The following is a 22301-nucleotide window of genomic DNA, read 5'->3' on the forward strand; positions in this document are numbered from 1 at the left end:
ATGTCATGCTTTAATTACAGGTGTTTTCAAAAGCTTTACTAACTTATAATATTATTGTTGTTTATAGGTCCTTGAAATGTCATCGACTGATGATATGATTTAGTTATCAAGTTGGCGTTCTTTACATGACTAATTCCATATATATATATATATATATATATATATATATATATATATATATATATATATATATATATATATATATATATATATATATATATATATATATATATATATATATATATATATATATATATATATATATATATATATATATATATATATATATATATATATATATATATAGAAAAACCAAAGAGCATTCAGCCTTATTGCCATGACGACAGTACATATTCTATTCAGTTGCCAGATGCATTCGTAAAGTTTCAACAAATTTGATTTTTTTTTCTTTCCACGATACGAAAAGGCTATGAGGATATGCGGTTTTCAAAACCCATTTCTCCGCATTCTTCTCCTTTCTCTTCCTTAACAAGGAGTACCATACCACTGCTCTGACTTAACAGCTTTAGTAGGCCTATAAAACAGACGACTCACTGGGAATCCCACCTCTTTAGAAACAAACTGGATTGTTGCCATCTCTGAAATATAAAACATCAACTCAGATTAATTTACAACAGATTGTTCTCCCGGTGATATTTCTAATTCTTCTTGATGGGTTTCATCCAGCAAAACGCTTCATGAAAACCTTCCTACCGTTACGTCTTGATCATATCATATCAAAATGTTGAAGTATTAATCTGAGTTGATTCCTCATTCAATCTTGTCATCAGTTTCCAGGGGGGCTCGGAAAAAATAATCATGGGGTGAACCAAGAGGGCGGGAAGGGGGGGGGGGAGTGGGCGAAGCCAAGCTCCCTGTTTTGAAGTCTCTTGGGCAATGACGTTAGCTGAAAGCGTATTATAATATTGTTCCCGAAAACACAATAAAAGTTGATCACGATTCCCTTCCCGACATTCCTTAATCTTTTTTGTTAGTGTTATCTTATGCACTGCTATTTCAGTATAATATCGTTGTCGACGACATATTACCTTCCGGGTCGCGTGAAAAAAAAGTCAAAAACAAAAATCGGTCTTCTATTTGTGCCCCTGTATACGTAGCTAACAAACTTTTTTCCTTTTCGATAAGGGGGAATCTAGCGTAGATATAGCTTTACAAAAGTGTGGGGAGGGGATGGCTTAAATATAGGCCAACCACTATGTCTATGAATTCTTATTTTTAGTCCTAAATGCAATTCCCACACTGAAACGTGTGACATCTCTCTGTTTTTGTCCCCGTTCATGGTCCAACTTTTCCTCTTTCTATCTCTCTTTTTTTTCCCACCCTTTTTTCTATCTCCTTTTTTTCTCTCATATTTAAGGGGAGAGGGGAACGCGCTTGGAAAAAGCCACTTTTGTGATCTTCACATTCTATGCTCAACGTGACACAATCAAGGCAAAAACACGCTTGATAAAGTTAACAAATTTTAATGACGTTATCATGCTTCGCTTGACAACCACAGAGTGGTGTCATACAAGTAAACAAACTTCCATATCGTCACAGTCACTAGATTCTTAGCTGATAACCATGTTTGCTCTGTTCTCGTACTGTTTACATGCACTGGCGGATCCAAGGGGGGGGGGCCAAGGGGGGCCATGGCCCCCCCAAAGGTGAGCCAAAAAGTGTTTCCGAACATCCGCTAAATCATATGATTGGAAATTAAAAAAATCGAGAGGAATAGCAGTGGTAGACTAGTCTAAACCTTTTCGTTTTCTGGTTTAAAATTAAATGCAGAGCTCCCAACTGACCCGCAATTCGCGGGAATTAGACCCGCATTCTAACACCCAAACCCGCTGACCCGCACAAGCGTCCGAAAAACCGCATTGTAATTGTCAAGTATACATAAAAAATTGCATCAAATTTTGACTTAGCAACCATCATTTCTTTAGCATTTAGCATAATAGAGTATAAAACCTCCTTTACCGCATCATTTGAACCTCAAATTAGCCTATATTTCTTTTCATTGGGCGAGCAGCGAACATTTTCATGCCACGGGAAAGAATGAATTATCACCTACTATTCAATTTATTGATGTAACACACAAAAAAATGCATATTTCTCAGAAAATTTTGGGTGACAAAAGCCTTTCTAAGTGCCACCATTTTACATGTAGGCATCACCAGGATTCCAAAAAAAATCCAAAAGGGGAGGGGGACACCCCCTCCCCTTATACCCCTCCCCCAGGACGGCGATTCGTGGCATGGACAAGCATTTGCCTTCTCAAGAGTTGGGAACTATGTAAATGTATGAGCATGAGGAATTACAGTTTAACACCATTTTGCAGTTACAGGCTGGTTGTAAGAAATTTATAACCTATGAGAAATAAAATTTCTTGAGAAAGATGATCCCAACTTTGTTTTATAAATATTTTAGAAAATTCCCCCGAAACATTTTTTTAGAAGTAAATTTACATCACCATTGTACACTTTTGTCGCACCAAATTGCACCTGAGGGCATTCAGCAATAGAAAATTTTCCAAAGGGGAGGGGGCACCCCCTCCCTTTAGACCCCTCCCCCATATCACTCTAATGCCACTTTGGCCCCTCCCAAACAAAGGCCCTGGATCCGCCAGTGTTTACATGTACATAAATGTATCATTCACACTTTATCTACAAAAGCCTATGAATTTCTTTACAATTGGATGATTCATATTTTCAGTAAAATTAGTCATTTGCCAAATCAAATTGAGAATTTGGATAAACTGATCAATAAAAAATGCTGGGTTCAGTGTTTCGTCCTTTCATTTTTTTTTTTTTTTTAAATACTTGACTGGGGACTCACCCCTGCCCTCCGCAGGTTACACCACTGGTCGCTGAGGATCGGCAGGGGTGGGTGGGGCATGGAAGTCGGTATAACTTAAAACAGAATAAAAACTTTCATGTCAGTTGAAGGAAGTGGAGCGTAGGCTATATGGAATGCAAGAGCGATAAATGAATAACAATTACTAGCCTATTATGTATATGAATAACGAACAGTTTGATCTGTACTCATGCTTTATTAGCCATACTATAAAGATCCTTAGTGCTAACCATGATTAATTTGAATTGGTTTCTCCATTTTTAATAGTGCACTGTTTAAACGTTGAACAATATATCCGTTGGACAATGTTCATGGATTTATATACTTGGGCAATCGTTGATCAATAAATATGCAAAATATGAAGAAATTGATAATTTGCCTCATATATAGGAGTGTTAGCTCAGTGGTTAACCCCGGTGCCTTTCAATCATAAGATCCCCAGTTGGAGTCACTCCAACATTAATGTATGTCGTCCAGTTACATAGTTGTTGACAATTCATAATCATGGACGTTCAATATGAATCTAAGAGACTGACTTCGGTCAGTTTGCGGCTTTGATAAGCCAATGGTGGCTTCTTCGCGAGTTCCTGCTTGCAGGAGGATCTAAAATACATACATACATACATATTCGTCATTGATATATTGCTGATCTCCTTTTGTATATTCCTTACCACGTGAGAACCGGTTGTCCCCAATAAACTCTTGACACAGAGAGCGACACACGTAGGATTTTCGAAGAGAACATAATTTTTAGGATTGTGGAGAAACTGCTTTTCTTTCGGAATTTTATTTCACCTGATTTAATAAATTCAACGACATGTGAAGCTTTTACAAGAATTGATTTGTGGATATTTGTGCAATGTGTACCGTTTTGCTTCGAAAATAGGTGTAAGACAATTACAATTCAGTACTAAGTTACAGTCAAACGTTGTTGATACTGATAATGATAGGCTAGGCTTAAGGACACCTATTGCCTAACACTATGCAAAATGCATTACTGGACTGTACATAACTGTACTGCCGTGATTGAGAACAAACTTTTGTTGGTTCATACTGTCGTGAAGGTTTTACTAGTATAATGGAGGAGTGATAGCCTAGTGTATTCACTAAATTAAGACACGATTGACCCGATACAACTGTACAATGAATAACTAATACTGTACTTCAGTTATACTTTATACTGTTACCAAATACCAGGCATTACTAAATACCACTGTACCACTACCACTGTACCAGATACAACAAATTAGGATAAGGAAATAATAAGGCAATGTAAGTACTAAAACAATAATGCAACCATCATATATCTTAACAAAAATAAGCTAAAGTTAGGTGTTACACCATGGAGGAGTATTGTGCAATATTGTCAATCGGTTACAGTACAAATTTACTTTCGGTCAGATAGCCATTCACATGATCCTACACTCTGATAGTGATACAGTGATGTACAGTATGTACACTGGTGTGTTACTGTGAGGGAACACATAAGACCTGCTAATCTATCGCGGCCTGACACTGTACATTGAGAGTAAGTATCAGCAGGGCAGTCGTGTAGCCCAGGGGGGGGGGGGAGGGGGTAAAGGGGGCGACCACCCCCCCTTGAGCATATTTTTATTTTTTTATATCACTAGTAATTTCAAAGTACAAAAAAGGTTAAATGCAACTTACAAGGCCTGGGAAGTTCCATTTCCAGCAATCTGGGAGGCATATTAGGCCAACATTTTCTTGTACGCATCGCGCCAACCATGGTGGCGCTATGCTTAGATAGTTTGCCTTTAGGCTTCCCCCTCCCTTGGCAAATTCCTTGCTACGTGTCTGCAGCAGGATACTTCATATACTAACACTTGAATCACTCAGAATTGGAAAGTTTTGAAGGAAGAACTTTCAGTACGTGGATAACACTAGACTGTGAAAGACTGGTTAGTCACAGTATATACTCACTAAAATCAGTCTCAAACTGTCACAGTCTATTGACAGACTAGGCTAAAGCACAGGTTCTAAGACACAACAGTATTTGTACACACATAGTACATACCATAAGCACTCAATAGCAGTAACTATTTGATACACACAGTTGTTAGAATATTAGTAGTGAACAGGTTATACTCTGGGCAGATCGGATCATATTTAAAACATGCTTTCTTTTCCGAAGACTACATAGAGATGATTTTGTGTCCAAATATATAACTAGATGACTTAAAAGACATATATACTGTACCCTTCTTGACTTAGCCTCTAATACTGGAAATATTGTGCAGTGGTATAACATTACAGTGAATTGTTACCAATTGACCTACTGTACAGTAGGGAAAGGTCACAGACAGGAACCACAGATGCTATCTTCAAACTAACTCATTGGGCTAATATTCCTGAACTGTCTGTTTACAATATATTCCCAATTATTTAGGTCAAGCAGTATAGTTTCTATCCCAGGACTATAAAAGACTGGAATACACAATGCTTGGCCGTTAAAAAGAGCCCTTGTCTTGAGAAGTTTAAGACAAGATTGCCCACGCATTATTATTATTATTAGCACTGCTGCGCACCGACATCCTCGTTGTGATGTCCTAGAGGGGTTTCTAACGAGTATCTAACAGAAGCAGAAGCTTTGCTCAACAAGTTAACCGGCTGTAAAACCCAAATTTTTGGTCATTCTTTAATACCGTTCAGAGTTTTCATAATATGGTGACCAACGTTGCTCTAAAAGTTACATAATAGTCATAGTAGTGTAATGTGATACTTATTACGTATTCATGTTAAAAATGAAGCATCTTTCTTCCTAATTTGGTACGATTTCTATAGGGACGTGCACAGGATATCAGTGAGGGAGTTGTACAGTAGTAAAGGGATTTTGGGAGGGATTCTACCCACCCCCCCTCCCCACCTCCTGCACTGGATTTGATGCAAGAAATCCCCAGAGTAATGGTTTTCCTCCTTACTGATGAGGAGGAGGGTTCTTTTATTTCCACCCCCCCCTCCCCTCTCTCTCTATAGATGTGCACGCACTACGCTGTGACTCATTTTCTCTCTTTGCTTTTTGCAGTTTCCGTTGAATTCAGTGCCGATCAAAGTGCTGATGAAGGCAGTTCCGTTCTAGTTTTGTTTCTTTTCAGTAACCAAGTTGAAGATGCTGGTTTCTCCTTTTGTGAGTATACTTCAGTATCAGTTCTCAATCATGCTTCATTTTAACTATCATAGATAGGTACGTTGATTAACTCAGTGAGCATAATTTGCATCTTTGGACTGCAGAGTACAGTAGTACTGAGGGCTCACAGGCATCGACTGAGATTATTTGTACTGTGAGTATACCACTGTGTCTTTAACGATAGAAAGCATTTTATTAAATGTATAAAGCATAATATAAGCATATATAAAAATTGCTTTTTTCCGCTGTTACGCCTTCCATCGAAACTGTCAAAGGGCTAATTAACTTAACATGATGAGAATTAGTCCATTAACCATAGGTTGCATTTTTCAGCTCTCTTGACCTCAACTTACCGAAACTTTATCTCTTCTGCAAACAGACTGGTTAGTTTGGGAGAGTTGATTTGTTCACACCTTGCCATGTCTGCCTTGATCTGATAGTGATTTGGCTACTAGCTGTGTGATGAGTTGCATGATAGACGAATATGCAGTTCAACTAAGGTGTGACAAGATGGGACTGGTCACTGATCACTCACCTAACCAACTGGAAAAAAACCTGCCGTTCAGTACAAACGGCAGGTTTTTTAATGCAACCTATAGCTAATGGACACTTTCGTGGCATGAACAAAACATACACCGAAACCAAATTAAAATCGCCACCCGCCCAGCCCTCCCCTACCCCCCGCCAAAAAAAAAGGAGAAGAAAAATTTGAATAACAAGTAAACCATCAGTGGAAAAGTAGAATTAACCAACAAATGCTATGAATGTAGAAATCAACTGGAATATCAACCAGGTTGACAAATTCAGCATCGAGCAGCGACACCAGATTTCCAGAGTAGCGACCAGGCAACAGATAAGTGGATGGCGAGCAAACACTAGCTTGGGTGAATTTTAGGTGTTTCATTGATTTAAACTATTGTTATTTCATTCTCTGCAGCTTTTTCTATCCCGGATACCAATGTTGAGGCGATCGACTACAACTTCATTCCCTCTCTACAAACGGTAGATATTCCGACCTTAACCCCAGATTTGACCTACACCGTGCTGTATACGGATGATGCCAAGGCCGAAGACGACGAAACTGTGTCTTTTTCAATAAATCAAGTATTCAGCCCACTTACCACCAGAAATGATGCAGCAGAAATTGGGAGCAAATCTACTTTTGAAGGCACTATCGAGGATGATGATGATGGTATGTATTTTCTTTTCACGAGACTGGAAAAATGTAGTCATGTGATCGGTTAAGGCATTAAATCATTGTCTATGTTTTCAGTTGTAACATATGAGAGGGTGGTGGCCAATTGACTAAGGCGTCGGACTCTCGATCCAAGGATTGCTGGTTCGATTCATGCCTAGTTCATTGCGTGGTGTCCTTGGGCAAGATGCTTTATCTCAATTGCCTCTCTCCACCCAGGGGTTAAATGGGTACCTGTGAGGTAGCTTGTTATTGGGCACAGTATATAACTGCTGCAGACTGGAGGGATTGTCATTGACCAGGGGTAATATAACGTCTGTAAAGTGCTTTGAGACCTATCACTGGTGTAAAGCGCTATATAAATATCAATTATTATTATGATTATATTCCAAAGTTACGTTTGACAAAGACATCCCTCAGATACGGTTCTCCTTGATTAAAATGCATAGACAACGGATGCCAATGATCGGCCCGAATGAGTCAAGCGTAATATTGGAGGTCGCTAACTGGGACTTACCCGATATCCACCTGGGCCCTTGTATTATTCTTCTGGACCTAATTGCTCGATTAGACAAAAAAAAAGGTTTTCAAATTAGGCTACATTGATAAACTTGTGTGAGGCTTCCCCTGCCCCTTTCTTTTCTGGAAAGGAATAAACAGTTAATAGCTGCTGGTTAAATGTAATGAGCTAAATAGAGCTATGTTTACTTCACTTCTACAGATCATGGGGGGGGGGGGGGACGAGGGGGACATGTCCCCCCTCAATATTTGAAACAAATCGCCGCCCCTGGTGTCACCTACCTGTCTGTCTCCCATCTACATAGTCACCTCTACCTAAGCTGCATCTCACCCTATATTCCAATTGAATTGAATATTCCACACTTTGTTACTTAGAGTGAAGGATATATCCACTTATATCCACTTATTTTTGTGACCATTGTATATATGGCTGGGTCTGAATGACACAGGTCATCTGTTTTCAAGCCTGGACAGGGGGAGGGGGGGGGGAAGAATTGACTTCCATGTAGGTCATAGGAAGCACCTTCTTTCAACCCCCCCCCCCCCACCCCGCCACCCAAATAGCCATTTCAGAGCACTGATCCACTATCACCCATGCAGGCAACTGTTTTGTAAGCCCCATGCAGGTATGTATTGGCTGGGAACAAATACCAACTTAGCTCTCCTTTTTCGTTCTTGTTTCAGCAATTCTCAGGTTGTCACCAACGTCAATGACTTTGCTGGAGTCTGTCGGGTCTTACACACAGACGATACTTATAGATCCACAATTAGAAGATGAGGGTTATTCAGTTAGTAAGTACAATTGTCCTCACCTTGATTAGTCAAGTTAAGGAACCAGTGATATTTGGCAAAGACCCTGCCGCCTGACCTCCCTCTCTCCCCCAATACCCCCCCTCCCCCCACACCTACATTATCAGAAGGCGTTTCTTGTTAGATTCAGTTGGGGAAGAATTAGGGGTATCCTCTGGGACACCCTCACTAGCATATCAAGGAATTGTGGGTGTGTACATCACCTTGTTAACCACACACAAAACTTCTAGAGGATTTATTGACATAAATTTTGGGGAGAATTAGGGATATCCTCCGGGACACCCTCACTAGCATATCAAGGAATTGTGGGTGTGTACGTCACCTTGTTAACCACACACAAAACTTCAAGAGGATATATTGACATAACTTTTGGTTAAAACCTAATTCTAGACCTAATTGGAAGTCCATATATGCCTCAGGCTACAATATTGGAAGACTCTCTATATGAGAGTCAGTTCATATATCATAGTCATAGCCACTCCTTTTTTTAAAATCCTTCTTTCTGCCTCTGGCCCTCCTTAAAGGCCCCTGCTCTAAATAAGTTGGGGGGGGTTGGGTTAAAATAGCCCCTCCCTCCCCCAGTCGACCGTGGAAACCCATTTGCAACCCACTTACCGTTAGGAACTACATTGTCATGGGATTTAAAATCAGCTCAACACACTCATACCATCACACACAAAAAGACAATTCAAAGATTTGACAATTTGGACTGGGGATTAATTGAAACGAAACTTACCTATAGCCAAGCTTGTTTTGGGGATTTTGTTTTTGAACAGTGCATTTATCAGCAATTTAAGCAAAACCAACTGAATACAAACAAGAAGGAAAGAAACAAAAGAGGTACATGGTCCATCAGCACTCTAGAAAGACAAAGAACAGACCTAAATATGGCAAGGACCCTCTTGTTTGTCCATCAATGTGTTTACAATATCGTTGCTCCTGATTACAAAGAGGTACATGGTCCATCAGCACTCTAGAAAGACAAAGAACAGACCTAAATATGGCAAGGACCCTCTTGTTTGTCCATCAATGTGTTTACAATATCGTTGCTCCTGATTACAAAGAGGTACATGGTCCATCAGCACTCTAGAAAGACAAAGATCAGACCTAAATATGGCAAGGACCCTCTTGTTTGTCCATCAATGTGTTTACAATATCGTTGCTCCTGATTACAAAGAGGTACATGGTCCATCAGCACTCTAGAAAGACAAAGAACAGACCTAAATATGGCAAGGACCCTCTTGTTTGTCCATCAATGTGTTTACAATATCGTTGCTCCTGATTACAAAGAGGTACATGGTCCATCAGCACTCTAGAAAGACAAAGAACAGACCTAAATATGGCAAGGACCCTCTTGTTTGTCCATCAATGTGTTTACAATATCGTTGCTCCTGATTACAAAGAGGTACATGGTCCATCAGCACTCTAGAAAGACAAAGAACAGACCTAAATATGGCAAGGACCCTCTTGTTTTGTCCATCAATGTGTTTACAATATCGTTGCTCCTGATTACAAAGAGGTACATGGTCCATCAGCACTCTAGAAAGACAAAGAACAGACCTAAATATGGCAAGGACCCTCTTGTTTGTCCATCAATGTGTTTACAATATCGTTGCTCCTGATTACAAAGAGGTACATGGTCCATCAGCACTCTAGAAAGACAAAGAACAGACCTAAATATGGCAAGGACCCTCTTGTTTGTCCATCAATGTGTTTACAATATCGTTGCTCCTGATTACAAAGAGGTACATGGTCCATCAGCACTCTAGAAAGACAAAGAACAGACCTAAATATGGCAAGGACCCTCTTGTTTGTCCATCAATGTGTTTACAATATCGTTGCTCCTGATTACAAAGAGGTACATGGTCCATCAGCACTCTAGAAAGACAAAGAACAGACCTAAATATGGCAAGGACCCTCTTGTTTGTCCATCAATGTGTTTACAATATCGTTGCTCCTGATTACAAAGAGGTACATGGTCCATCAGCACTCTAGAAAGACAAAGAACAGACCTAAATATGGCAAGGACCCTCTTGTTTGTCCATCAATGTGTTTACAATATCGTTGCTCCTGATTACAAAGAGGTACATGGTCCATCAGCACTCTAGAAAGAGAAAGATCAGACCTAAATATGGCAAGGACCCTCTTGTTTGTCCATCAATGTGTTTACAATATCGTTGCTCCTGATTACAAAGAGGTACATGGTCCATCAGCACTCTAGAAAGACAAAGAACAGACCTAAATATGGCAAGGACCCTCTTGTTTGTCCATCAATGTGTTTACAATATCGTTGCTCCTGATTACAAAGAGGTACATGGTCCATCAGCACTCTAGAAAGACAAAGAACAGACCTAAATATGGCAAGGACCCTCCTGTTTGTCCATCAATGTGTTCACAATATCGCTGGTCCTGATTACCTTGAGAACCTTATTATGTTTCCCACTCGGCTACCCTAGCTGTTAATTTCTCTTACCACGGGTACAGTACGCCACAAATTTAGGACTAGAGCCTTTGCCTATTGCGGGAAGAAGATTTGGAACTCTTTTCCTTTCCCTATATGCGTGTGATCGCATTGATAGGTTCGAAGATCATCAAAAGCACATGCTTATTTCTTATACGGTTGAATTTTTTGAAAATAAGGTTAATATGTAAGTATCTGTCATTCTTCGTATAATTGCTTGTTTCTCAACAGCCCACCTGAGCATGTCTGTGTAATCTGGGCATGGATATGCGGGCTATACAAATACCTTATTCCATCTGTCTGTCTGTCCATCCATCCGTCCATCCAAGTATTGAAAAAAATATATCAGATTCATGAATATAACATTAAACATGCATTGCTGTGTTTGACTAATTATGTGGATCAAGTTTAAGCACTTATAGTCTAGATAACTTTGGTCAATCACAATGGATTAGACTGTTTGGTAATGAGCTAGGTCTTAATGTTTTCGGTAAGAGCTAGAGTAACTGCTGGTCTCTGGATTCCTTGCTAATAGTTTGTAATAATTCCGAAAGTACATTTATCGTCGCCTCTGATATCATATGTCGATAAGAGAACAAAGAGCTTTTAACTTCTGTTGCAAATGAAATGCTCTTGAAGGTACAGTATAATTAGCTAACAGGTTGTTTAAATATTTAAATATTTCTATTCAGTTTTAAGTCAGGAGGAGCTGGATTCTAAATATGTGTTGTATTTGTTTTGCATTGCCTTATACATGTTTATATAATGTGAGATTATAATTACTAAACACCCTAGTCACAAGTCGTGACAACCCAAAACCAATCTAGGATTATATAAATGACATAGCCCTGAGATCAGTACAGTTTGATGGTGTGCCGTCGCAACGGCTTTTTCTCTTCTGCCATAAACCTTTACACTGCTGTATCACGTTCCGATCATATCTTCAGCAACCTGTCGTACCAAACGAAAAGTAATTCCGTGTTTTGATAAGGATTTTTTTTTTTGATCTTGATCAGTGCATGGCCACAGGCTCAGGAAACAGACAAGTAATAATCTGTAAAGATGAATAACTGTTAATAATGTAGTGTTTGAATATTGTAAGTCAGTTTATGTTGATTTTTGCTAACACTAATATTGTTTTCCTGACTGTTTTCACACAGCCTTAACCACCATTGACAATGCAGCTGACCACAACTTAGCTACGCAGATACATGCTATACCAGCCTGTGTCGCATCTTTCGAAGTCGCGGTGAACATTTTGGATGACGATGTGGTCGAAGACTGCGAGACATTTAGCGTTTCATTGTCAGCGGTTAGTGTACCCTCGGGATTTAGATCAGACGTAATAAGTCTCTCTGATAGAACTGCTACCGTTACCATAGAGGACCAGGACACAGGCAAGTATGCAAGGATACTCCCAGCTGGAATAAACTGAAATGCCAAGCATACCTGACTTGAATATATGTGTATATAAATTGATATATATGTGTGTGTGTATATATATATATATATATATATATATATATATATATATATATATATATATATATATATATATATATAGGAATAATGGAAAAACTGTTAAACAACTATGCTGCATTTAGAGAAAGGTTGGATCTTGAGTGAGATACAATAATTGAATTAGGTAAGTGATTGGAAGTAAAACAGCCAATGTTTGGTTTTTGCAGAGTTTTCGAGCAAAACTAGCTCTTCTTCAGTGCATGATCACCGAAAGTGACAAGGAGTAGCAGGAATTGAAACTGTTTTATAGAGAAGATGTCGGCATGGTTGTAAAGGCAAAGCGACTTACTGATTTCTGCTGAATTGAGCAGAAGTTTTAGAAATTCGGATTATTTTAGTCCGCGTCGGATTATTTTAATCCGATTCCGTCGTAATTGTAAAGGAATTGTTTTGGTTTATCTGGGACGGCAAATCGTTTCTGATGTTTAAACCGAATGGTGCCGTGGTCTTTAGGTTTAGTTCCCAGAAATTTTCTTTCGCTTTCCTAGATTTATCTGTCCAAGAATCGTTCTGGTCAATGGCAATAACACGCAAATTCTCAATTGAATGATTTTGGAGATTGAAGTGATTTGCAACAGGTTGGTAGATCTTTTTTGTTTTGATCGCCGATCTATGTTGTGTCATTCTCATTCTAAGAGTGTTTTTTGACTCTCCAATGTATTGTAAGTTACAAATATTGCAGTAGATGAGGTAAATGACATTTTTGGATAGGCAGTTAATTTTGTGCCGAATTTGGAACGTGCGTTTGGTTTGGTTGCTCTGAAAGGCCCCGGTCGAATCGACAAGTAAGCACGTTTTGCAATTTTGTGTACAGGGCGATGATCCTGTAGTTTCTGTTTTGCTTTCCCCTAATGGGGTGTCATCCCGAAGGGATGCCCGAACTAAGATTTCCCGTAGGTTGCTGGGTCTTTTAAAAGCAATGACAGGTAATTCTGGGAATACTGATTTCAGGCGTTCGGTGCCTTGAAGTAGGTGAAAATTCTTCTGAATGATATTAGCCAGTGGTGGGAGACCAGGGTGGAATTCAGTAACCAATGGTACCCTTTTGGAACTGGTTTGACGAGTTTTGTACGTCAATGTTTCGGTACGGGGTTTGCTTTTAGCCTTTTTGATGGCATTTTCAATAGTACCCCGAAAATACTGTCTGTTTAGGAGGTGTTGTGACAGTTCTTTAGTGCGTGAATCAAAATCGACTTCAGAGGAGCAAATGCGTCGAATGCGCAACGCTTGACTGTACGGAATATTTCTGGTACAGTGACGTGGATGGCAACTGCTTGGTAAGAGGTAGTTGTGCTTGTTCGTGGGTTTATTGAACAAGTCTGTTTTGAGTGAACCATTTTGTAGGGTCACGGTGGTGTCCAGAAAGTGAACGCCATGTCCAGAAAAATCAGCAGTGAATTTGATAGTGTGATGAAATGAGTTTATGTCATCAATGAAGAGTTTTAGATTTGCCTCACCATGGGTCCATATCATAAAGATATCGTCAATGTAACGTAACCACGTGTGTGGTTTCAAGTTTTGTCAAGATAAAAATTCTTTCTCAAGGTTTCCCATAAAGATGTTGGCAAAAGACGGTGCCATTTTGGTACCCATTGCGGTGCCATGAATTTGGAGGTAGTGTTTGTTGCCAAATACCAGATTATTGTTGGTCAAGATAAGTTGCATTAATATATATATATATATATATATGGTATGTAGTGTTGTGCCGATATCACCAATATCGGTTTGGCCGATATTCGATATTCCAATACTGATATGATACTTTTAAACAACCACAGTGACTAAGGTCAAATCACACCTCAAGTCATGCATTGATGCATAAGTTAGTAAATATATTTTAGTCAGCCATCGTAAGTTACTCTCCTTTTGCACAACTCACAAACAGTGACCACTTGTATAACTCTCAGTTGCTGAATCCCGTTACTGAATTAGTGAAAACAAATCAACATGTGCGTATTCTATAACACTAACGTAATAGTCCTAACCTCTTTCGAAATGAACAATCATATTTCACACCAAGTCCATATCCACGAAACTGTGTGCTAGCGTTTGTTTTTGGCAAAACACAAGCTTTATCCCTCCTGTTACTTCTGTTGTATGATTAGTTACTCTGTTTGACCAACTACATCCATTACTTAGGCTGCAAGTCTTATACAAATTTTCTTCAAATGGAGCCACAAATTTGTGCAGTTTTCATTGTTATGTTCACTTGTATAATACAGCGGCCAGACTGGTGAAATTTAACTTAACGTGTGACAACCACTGCTATGTACATTATGTCAAGTGGCCTGACTGGTCAGATCGTTATCGGTAAATATCTTTCCAAACTTGCGTCTTGTTTCTTGACCAGCTGATCGTCCTATTGACCACTGGCTATTAATCAACATCGAAACAGGGGCTAAAGAAATGTTTTTTTTTTGTTGACAGATTTATAATCTGGGTAGTGATAGCGGGAACCTGTTACCCGACCGGGTAGTGATAACGGTTACTCGGGTTCCGATTTTTTGCTACCCGACTCAGGCCTAATATATAGATTTATTTATGTGATATAGGTTATTTGAAATTGATTCATTCCTTTCTTAATCCTATTGTTGATTTGTTGATATGTCATTGAATATGATATATACTGGTCATGGGAATGTCAATTTGCTCAGAGCGTGGTCTTGTGGGACTGCCTTGTACTAGCATTGACCTACTGCCTGCTGGCAGCACCGGCTGGTTGCCCGGGACATATGGTACCAGCTAAAGTTTATCGTTTGTGTTCTGGTGCATCATTGAAACGTAACTTATATGTACAAGTTCATACTTTTGTGTTAGACGTTCTCTATATATATATGCAGCATTTTTGCCGAAGACAACAATTCTTATTTTCTACCATTGTCTGCAGCTACCATAGGGATACAGTCCATTGGCACCTTCACAGAAAGTAATGGATTGGGAACCATAACATTGTCACTCACAGTACCTGGCGGCGGGTTTGCTGATTCCGGCTATAGTGCAAGTAATAACTTCTTTACCTTTATATAATAATAATTATAATAAAAATTTTAGGTTTACAGTCTTGTTCAGGGCCAAGGCCCTCTCACACGATTTTACGACTTAACCCTGGTCATTAGTAACTTGTCATACCTACACACCAAAGTGTGCACAATTCAATCAATCTGTCCTGGGGCACCACCGTGCACCACAACCATGTGTCCCCTGGGGGACTTCCCATAGGGTGCAGCCACAAACCGCTGCAAACAACTATATTTACAAGTTACCTCCCAAGTCCCCATTTATACACCTGGGTGAAGAGAGGCAGTGGAGATAAAGCGCCTTGCCCAAGGACACAACGCAATGATCTGGCCAGGGCTCGAAGTCCACTGCCTTAACAACTTGACCACAACGCCCTCACCTTTGACTGTTTGCTACAGTAACCATTTGGTGCTGATCAGTTTTAACAGCCACATATATACCAATAGCTTCAACTAAATTGTCCCACCCCCCCCCATTAGTTAATTCTATGCTTAAGTAATATATGTATAGCTGATTATCCTGAAAACTGTAATTAAACAGTGTCGCATCAGGATGTATAAATATGCATATAGTAGGCTAGGGGATGCGGTTTATCTGCTATAAAAAATGTGATAGATCTAGCATAAAGCCGATGTTTGCTGTGAAAATTAATCCGTTCCATGAAGTTTATATATATTTAAGCATTTGCGGAAAAATTACATTTATGGAATAATCTTGCAACGTTCTGTATATCTATATATATATATATATATATATATATATATATATATAAATATATATAGTGGCATTTTGAATCTTCACTTATATTTATTAAAGTGGAAAAAGAGGAATCAGAGCAAAAATATTTTGATCAATTTTGATGACAATAAGCTAGCTGGGTCCGAGACATAAAATTGATATTCTTTCTCTTATCATACTTTGTAGCCGTAACAATCACGGACGGCGACCCGCCCGGTGACACCGATGGAACGGCAGACATACCCACTAGCTACTTCGAATTTGAGCTCCCACAAAGCGCAGCCACGGCTGAAGTAGCTGTTGTTTTAGCCGACAATGCCCTATTTGAGGATTACGAGTCGTTTACTGCGTCCATTATTACTGTGACATCACCCTCTGGGTACAAAAGAGGTGGAGATGGTGAGGCTGTCATAATCAACACAGCGCAAAACGATATTTCTGGAGTAATTGAAGATGATGACAGCGGTAAGTCGTTATAAGTATGATTGAAGCCGCAGCAATAAATCAAGATTCTTATTAGACCACCATTACAAACCATGCTATCAGTCCAGGTTGCAATTCTGAAAATGACCCTCTAAACACATGAGGCTTTTAGCTATCAGTTAGTGGCTAGACTACTTTAGTATAGAGCACAGACCACTAGGCCAGTTCCTCAGATGCATCACAAAACTCTCTAGAAACACAACAGACAACATGAATGTTGCCACAAATTACACAGTTGACATTGCATTACAAAGTTGTCTGTCAAGGACGAATGGTGTTGAATGCCCCCCCCCCCCCGAATGGTGTTGAATGCCCCCCCCAACGATGCTCTGACATCGTCAATATGGATTGAAAAGAAAATGAATCTGTTGGTTTGAGTTATTAGCAAAAACATTCAATATACTGTTTACACTGTGAAGCTGACCTTGAACCAATTTAACATTAAATGAGCATTCCAGTGAGAGCATATTGTAAAAATATTTTTAAAAAACCGAGTAGTTGTAGAAACTCTACTTAATTGCACTCAATGGTTCTGTTCCATTTTCTTCATGGACTATAACAAATGACTAGAACCGTGCCTTTAAGTGTACTTACATTATGTTCTGTAACAATGGTACATGAGTTGGGCTGGGAGGACCCCCTGCAGACCCCCTTCATGTGAGTTAGCTCCATCACCTCAGGACCATGCACACCCCTCCTTTATCAAATTCTTGATTTGCCTCTGGGTTCTTCCATCAACATTTCTAACTAAATCTGTGAGAGGGTGGGGATTTAGTAGAGTTTGACCCCTCACCCCACCTTTGAAAAATCCTGTGCCCACATATCATAGTATACTCAGTGTATGGAAATAAGCTTTAGCCTGTCCAAATCCACGGAAGAATTCTTTTGGAACCATATTAGTGTTTTCAAAATGCTACATATTCTTATCCAGTGGCGTAGCTATGGGGGGTCAAGGGGGGACACCTGCCCCGGGTGCCGGGTTTGGGAGAATTAGAGTTAAAAAAAAATAAGAACTTTTTAGAAAACATGACGCAATTGATGTATGTCTTTAGGCATGAATATTTTGCAGTTACTAATAAGAATCTGAATGTAGTTGTTTTTATTAGCCAATGTATAGATTGTGATTTCTTTTCAGTCCATTTCGACCGTTTTCTCTATTTTTTTATCCTGTTCTGTAATGACTACATGAAACGGAAATTTCGGGTATTTCAGTTATACAGTTCCCAGGTGGAAATATATACCACTACGTCGAGCGAGACTATCTGCTTTGGCACTCCTTAGTATTGAGCGCGATGAAGCAGACAACATTAACTTTGATCATGGGCACAGTGGGACACGTCCTCACCAACTTTCTCAGTGGTGGGGACATGATATACAGTGTCCCCACCAATTTGTCTTGACCAAACGCTGCTTTTGAAATTCCCCTCTATTGAACTTTGGTGCAGTTTGATCAAGCATTGTGCAAATGACATGCAGCAATTCTCATTTTATTATATTTAACCACAGTTGTTAAATAGTGGACGGAAATCGCATTTGCGGGAGTCTATATTTGTTTTCTGGGAAAGGACCCCAGACCCATCATATACAAAATTCCACTTGGATTATTTTTCCCATGATTTTTTCTTATTTGACTGTTGTCATTGAAAATAATATATATATATATTGATAATTGTAGAGACAGAGCAAAGATATGAAACTAGGAATCGAAATAAGAACTTCCATTATTGAGATACTGTGTCATTGATGCTCTTGTTTATTCTGCAGACGCCAATGTATTTCCCCAAACTAAATTTTTAAGCCATGAGATATAATATTTAAGGAGGTTTGGGAGCATCATTGGGTCTGGGAAGTGTTATTTCCGGCGATCTGGGAGGTATATTTGCCCCCAAATTTATGTGTTATTAACTTATTAGCTGGTGCAAAAGCATGCAAAATGCAGTTGCGAGTTTAAACAATGTTGCAAATTCAGCAACTTACAAGACAGTCCTATAAGATCAATTTAGAGAATAAGAATATACTAAGCTGTATGCAATAAATACAACAGCCTTACAACTTAGGATATTGGTAAAGTTGTATACAAAGTTGCGAACATCGTAATGCAGTTTCAATAGTAAGAAAGAACCTACTATCTATGAGAGAATAATAATAATAATTATTTGGGTTTAAATAATATTATTTAGACAGTTTATTAGCTCAACTAGTTGAGCTATTGTCATAGCAATGTGTCTGGCCGTCTGTCTGTCAACAATTACTCAAAGGCCTGCTGTTTGCAGGTTCTTTGATAAATCCTCATCAAACTTTGTCAGTTTGTAGCAGATATCAAGATCTTGAGAAAAATGGAGACAGGTTGTAGTTCAAAGGTCATTTGAGGTCAAGAGAGGTCAAACAGTGAAACCGCAAAAAAAGCTTACTCCTCCTAGTGTAAATGTTGGATTTTCATGAAAGTCATCCATAGTGCTCAGTATATGACAGGTCATAAAAGTTGTACTTTATTTACATGTCAAAGATCATTTGGGGTCACAAGGGGTCAAAATGTAAAATTCATTCAGAAGCCTATGGGTTTTGTTTAAAGTTTTTGACTATGTGCAACATAGTTCTTGAAGGGCGCCAACATCGATCTATTTCACAATATTATAATTATAATTGGGGGAGGGGCACAATTTTATACTCTTGCACATGGGCGCCAAAACTACTAGCTACGCCCCTGTTCTTATCAATACCATTGAAAGCCCATTTACATATACTTTGGATGGGGGGGAGAGTGGGGGGGGGGAAGGAGGACTTATGAATTACATTACTTCACGAAAGATCAGTTACTATATATATATATATATATATATATATATAACAGGAATAGCGGAAAGTGAAGGAATTTCGTCGAAACATCAGATTGAGGAAATAACAACTGCACTTGGTAAATAACAAGAAACACTAACTTGTGTGGCAGCTGCATAGACTCAATTTACAGACTTCATTACAGCTGCTGTCTGCTACACTGTACCGGCCTATATCCACACTATAATCAACATGGTAACTCAAGGGTAAGGTGGATACAGTTGCCTCGATCAGCTGAAGAATTCATAATGTCTTTCACGAGTGAAACTCAAATATCTATATGTGTCTCTCTCTCTCTCTCTACTAATAATTTGTGAATCGCCCCATTTGATAGAGTCCGAGACATGTACTCGTTTGTTGTGGCCCTGCAAATGGATGGTGGCATGTTGATTTAGCATCAATTTTGCAATGGGAAGAAGATATTATGCAATGCTGACAGCCGACTTATAATCACCAAACGTGTGCGAAAAGCTTGTGAGCGCTTTCATGGTCTCCCAGTTTTCTTCTTTGTCAGTTCTGAAATCACAAACATTTTTCGGACACATAGATATATATTACAGTGTAGTACCCAATCTTTGCTTAAAGACCGATGTAAAGTGTTCTTTACAGGCCAGTTTAAATTTTGTGAAAGTTGATTTGGTCATGTATTTATAGTTAGAAAGAAGATAGCACCCAGATCAAGCTTAAAATAATGAAAAATTATGTTTTTCATCATAAATAGTATTAGTCATAAATAATCATAAAATAATCATAAATAATCATAAAAAATCATAAATAGTATATTGGGTGTGATGATGAGGTGGCTGTAATGGCAGTATTTAAACTCCATCATATCTCTTTGCGATGGGATGTTATTGTTTTAGACTTTGCATCTAAACAAAACATGCACGTTTTATACTTGTTCGCGTTTTTCTCACACTGCAGTGCATATAATTTAAACGTTATACAATCTGGTATGTGACCCCGTGAGGTCCATATATAAAAAATAAAATAAAAAATACTGCTTTATATAGAGAATGTACTCCCATGAGAAATTATATTCTAGGAGTGACCTATTAATGAATATTTATATAGACCTATAAATATAATACAAATATAAAATATTAAAAAAAAAAATATATAGATATATATATAAAATATAATATAAATATAATATATATAGAACTATAAATTTAATATATATGTAAAATATGAAAAAAAAAATTTTTAAATATAAAATATAATATAAATATAATATACATAAAAATTATCAGTGTAAGCATAATGCAGATAACAAAGTCACAAACTGCACTTTTAACAAGTCATTCTGTCTACATCACATGAGTTTATCAAATTCAAATTCAGAACAGTAGTTTCGGGGGGAGAAAAAATTTGAAAGAATTGTTCCATAGTCTTCAAGCCGCTAAAACAGTTAACATTGGTCACAAAAAAAAACAACCAAATCGCCAATGCTTTGGATTTATGATCCCATATCAAATTATCGATGGCATTTTCGGAAGATTATGGTACTATGTTGTGACACACTCTGCCCGGAACATTTATGTTCTAGACCTACCTAAAGCAAGGTCATTAGCCTCCCACAAAGTTTGTTTTTCTGGACGTTAGAATAGGCCGCCGTACTTCAGTACTGAGTTGGCCTGGTTGATATACAACATCTATTTTATGGTGCCTTTTTGGTTTCCCAAAAGGGAAAACTGTGTATGGAGCCACTCTTACAGACCTCCCAAAGTTGTGAAGGGGACCGTGGATCACAAAGTCGGTAGCTACTATTACGGTTAGGTTCATCCAACCCGGCAGCATATAGAAACTTGTACTCAAAGCCGAAGCCAAAGTGAACTAATCAGGTCACACATTTGGAGTCTATGCATGCTAAGTTCTTCACTTTCGGGAATCATTTCATAACTGTCGTTTCTATTCTCTCATTTTAGTTTTTTTTTCTCCTTTAGCTGTAATCTCCTTCCTATCAGCAACCTTGTCTGGGAGTGAGAACTCCAACGTAATCGTCACAATGGTCAGCGACACAGCATTCGAGGACGCTGGATTCAGCATAAGTAAGTTTTTGAGAGAGATTACGGAGGTGATAAATGTTTCAATGTAATTCATTTCATAATTCATTTGTTTAGCTTTTGATATGCATGTCATGCGGCAGTTTCCCCAAAAAAGTTCATCCACTATTAAAAACGTAGCTTTCCTTTTTGCAATTTTATTTTTGATCATTTTGATCGATTCTTCTCTTTCCTCTTCAGCAATTGACTACAATGATGCTGGCGACTTTGATTCTGCAGGAATGTTTACCGATTATGCACCAGTACTTACTTCGACCATACCAACTGCGACCACTACTTTTTCATTTCTCTTATCGGTCTCTGGTGATTCGTGGGTGGAGGACACGGAATCGGTAACACTAAGCTTTAACTCTCTAACCTATCCTGGGACATACTCTAGAGGAACAGGAGCCTCTTTCAGTACCCCTAGTTCCACATCCGAAGTTCGAATTGCGGATGATGATTCCGGTAAATGTTACCTGTTTTGTTTGTTTGGACAATGGCTGCTTTATTTTAACCTCATTCAATTTCTCATAGGATGATCAAACAAGGTTGCTGTATTGAACCCTATTCAGTTCCTTATAAGATCACCAGTTTGATTCTAAAAAAATGATTTATTTCCTTATCAATATATTACCATGGCGCGCATTTGCTTAATATCAAATTTGTTTCCAG

The 22301-nt window shown here is 38.6% G+C and overlaps 1 protein-coding gene across 2 annotated transcripts in view; it reads left to right on the forward strand.

Moving 5' to 3' along the window:
- Nucleotides 1–22301, forward strand: part of LOC139969181 (uncharacterized) — a 114371-nt gene that overhangs the window by 11893 nt on the left and 80177 nt on the right. For both annotated transcript variants that reach the window (XM_071974032.1, XM_071974031.1), the window contains exons 7-14: nt 5900–6001; nt 6939–7193; nt 8400–8507; nt 12147–12383; nt 15395–15508; nt 16450–16728; nt 21528–21632; nt 21828–22094. In XM_071974032.1, the coding sequence (XP_071830133.1) occupies nt 5900–6001; nt 6939–7193; nt 8400–8507; nt 12147–12383; nt 15395–15508; nt 16450–16728; nt 21528–21632; nt 21828–22094 (1467 nt within the window). The remainder of the gene's footprint in view (nt 1–5899; nt 6002–6938; nt 7194–8399; nt 8508–12146; nt 12384–15394; nt 15509–16449; nt 16729–21527; nt 21633–21827; nt 22095–22301) is intronic.

Source organism: Apostichopus japonicus, chromosome 6, assembly GCF_037975245.1.
Source record: "Apostichopus japonicus isolate 1M-3 chromosome 6, ASM3797524v1, whole genome shotgun sequence".
Classification (NCBI taxonomy): domain Eukaryota; kingdom Metazoa; phylum Echinodermata; class Holothuroidea; order Aspidochirotida; family Stichopodidae; genus Apostichopus; species Apostichopus japonicus.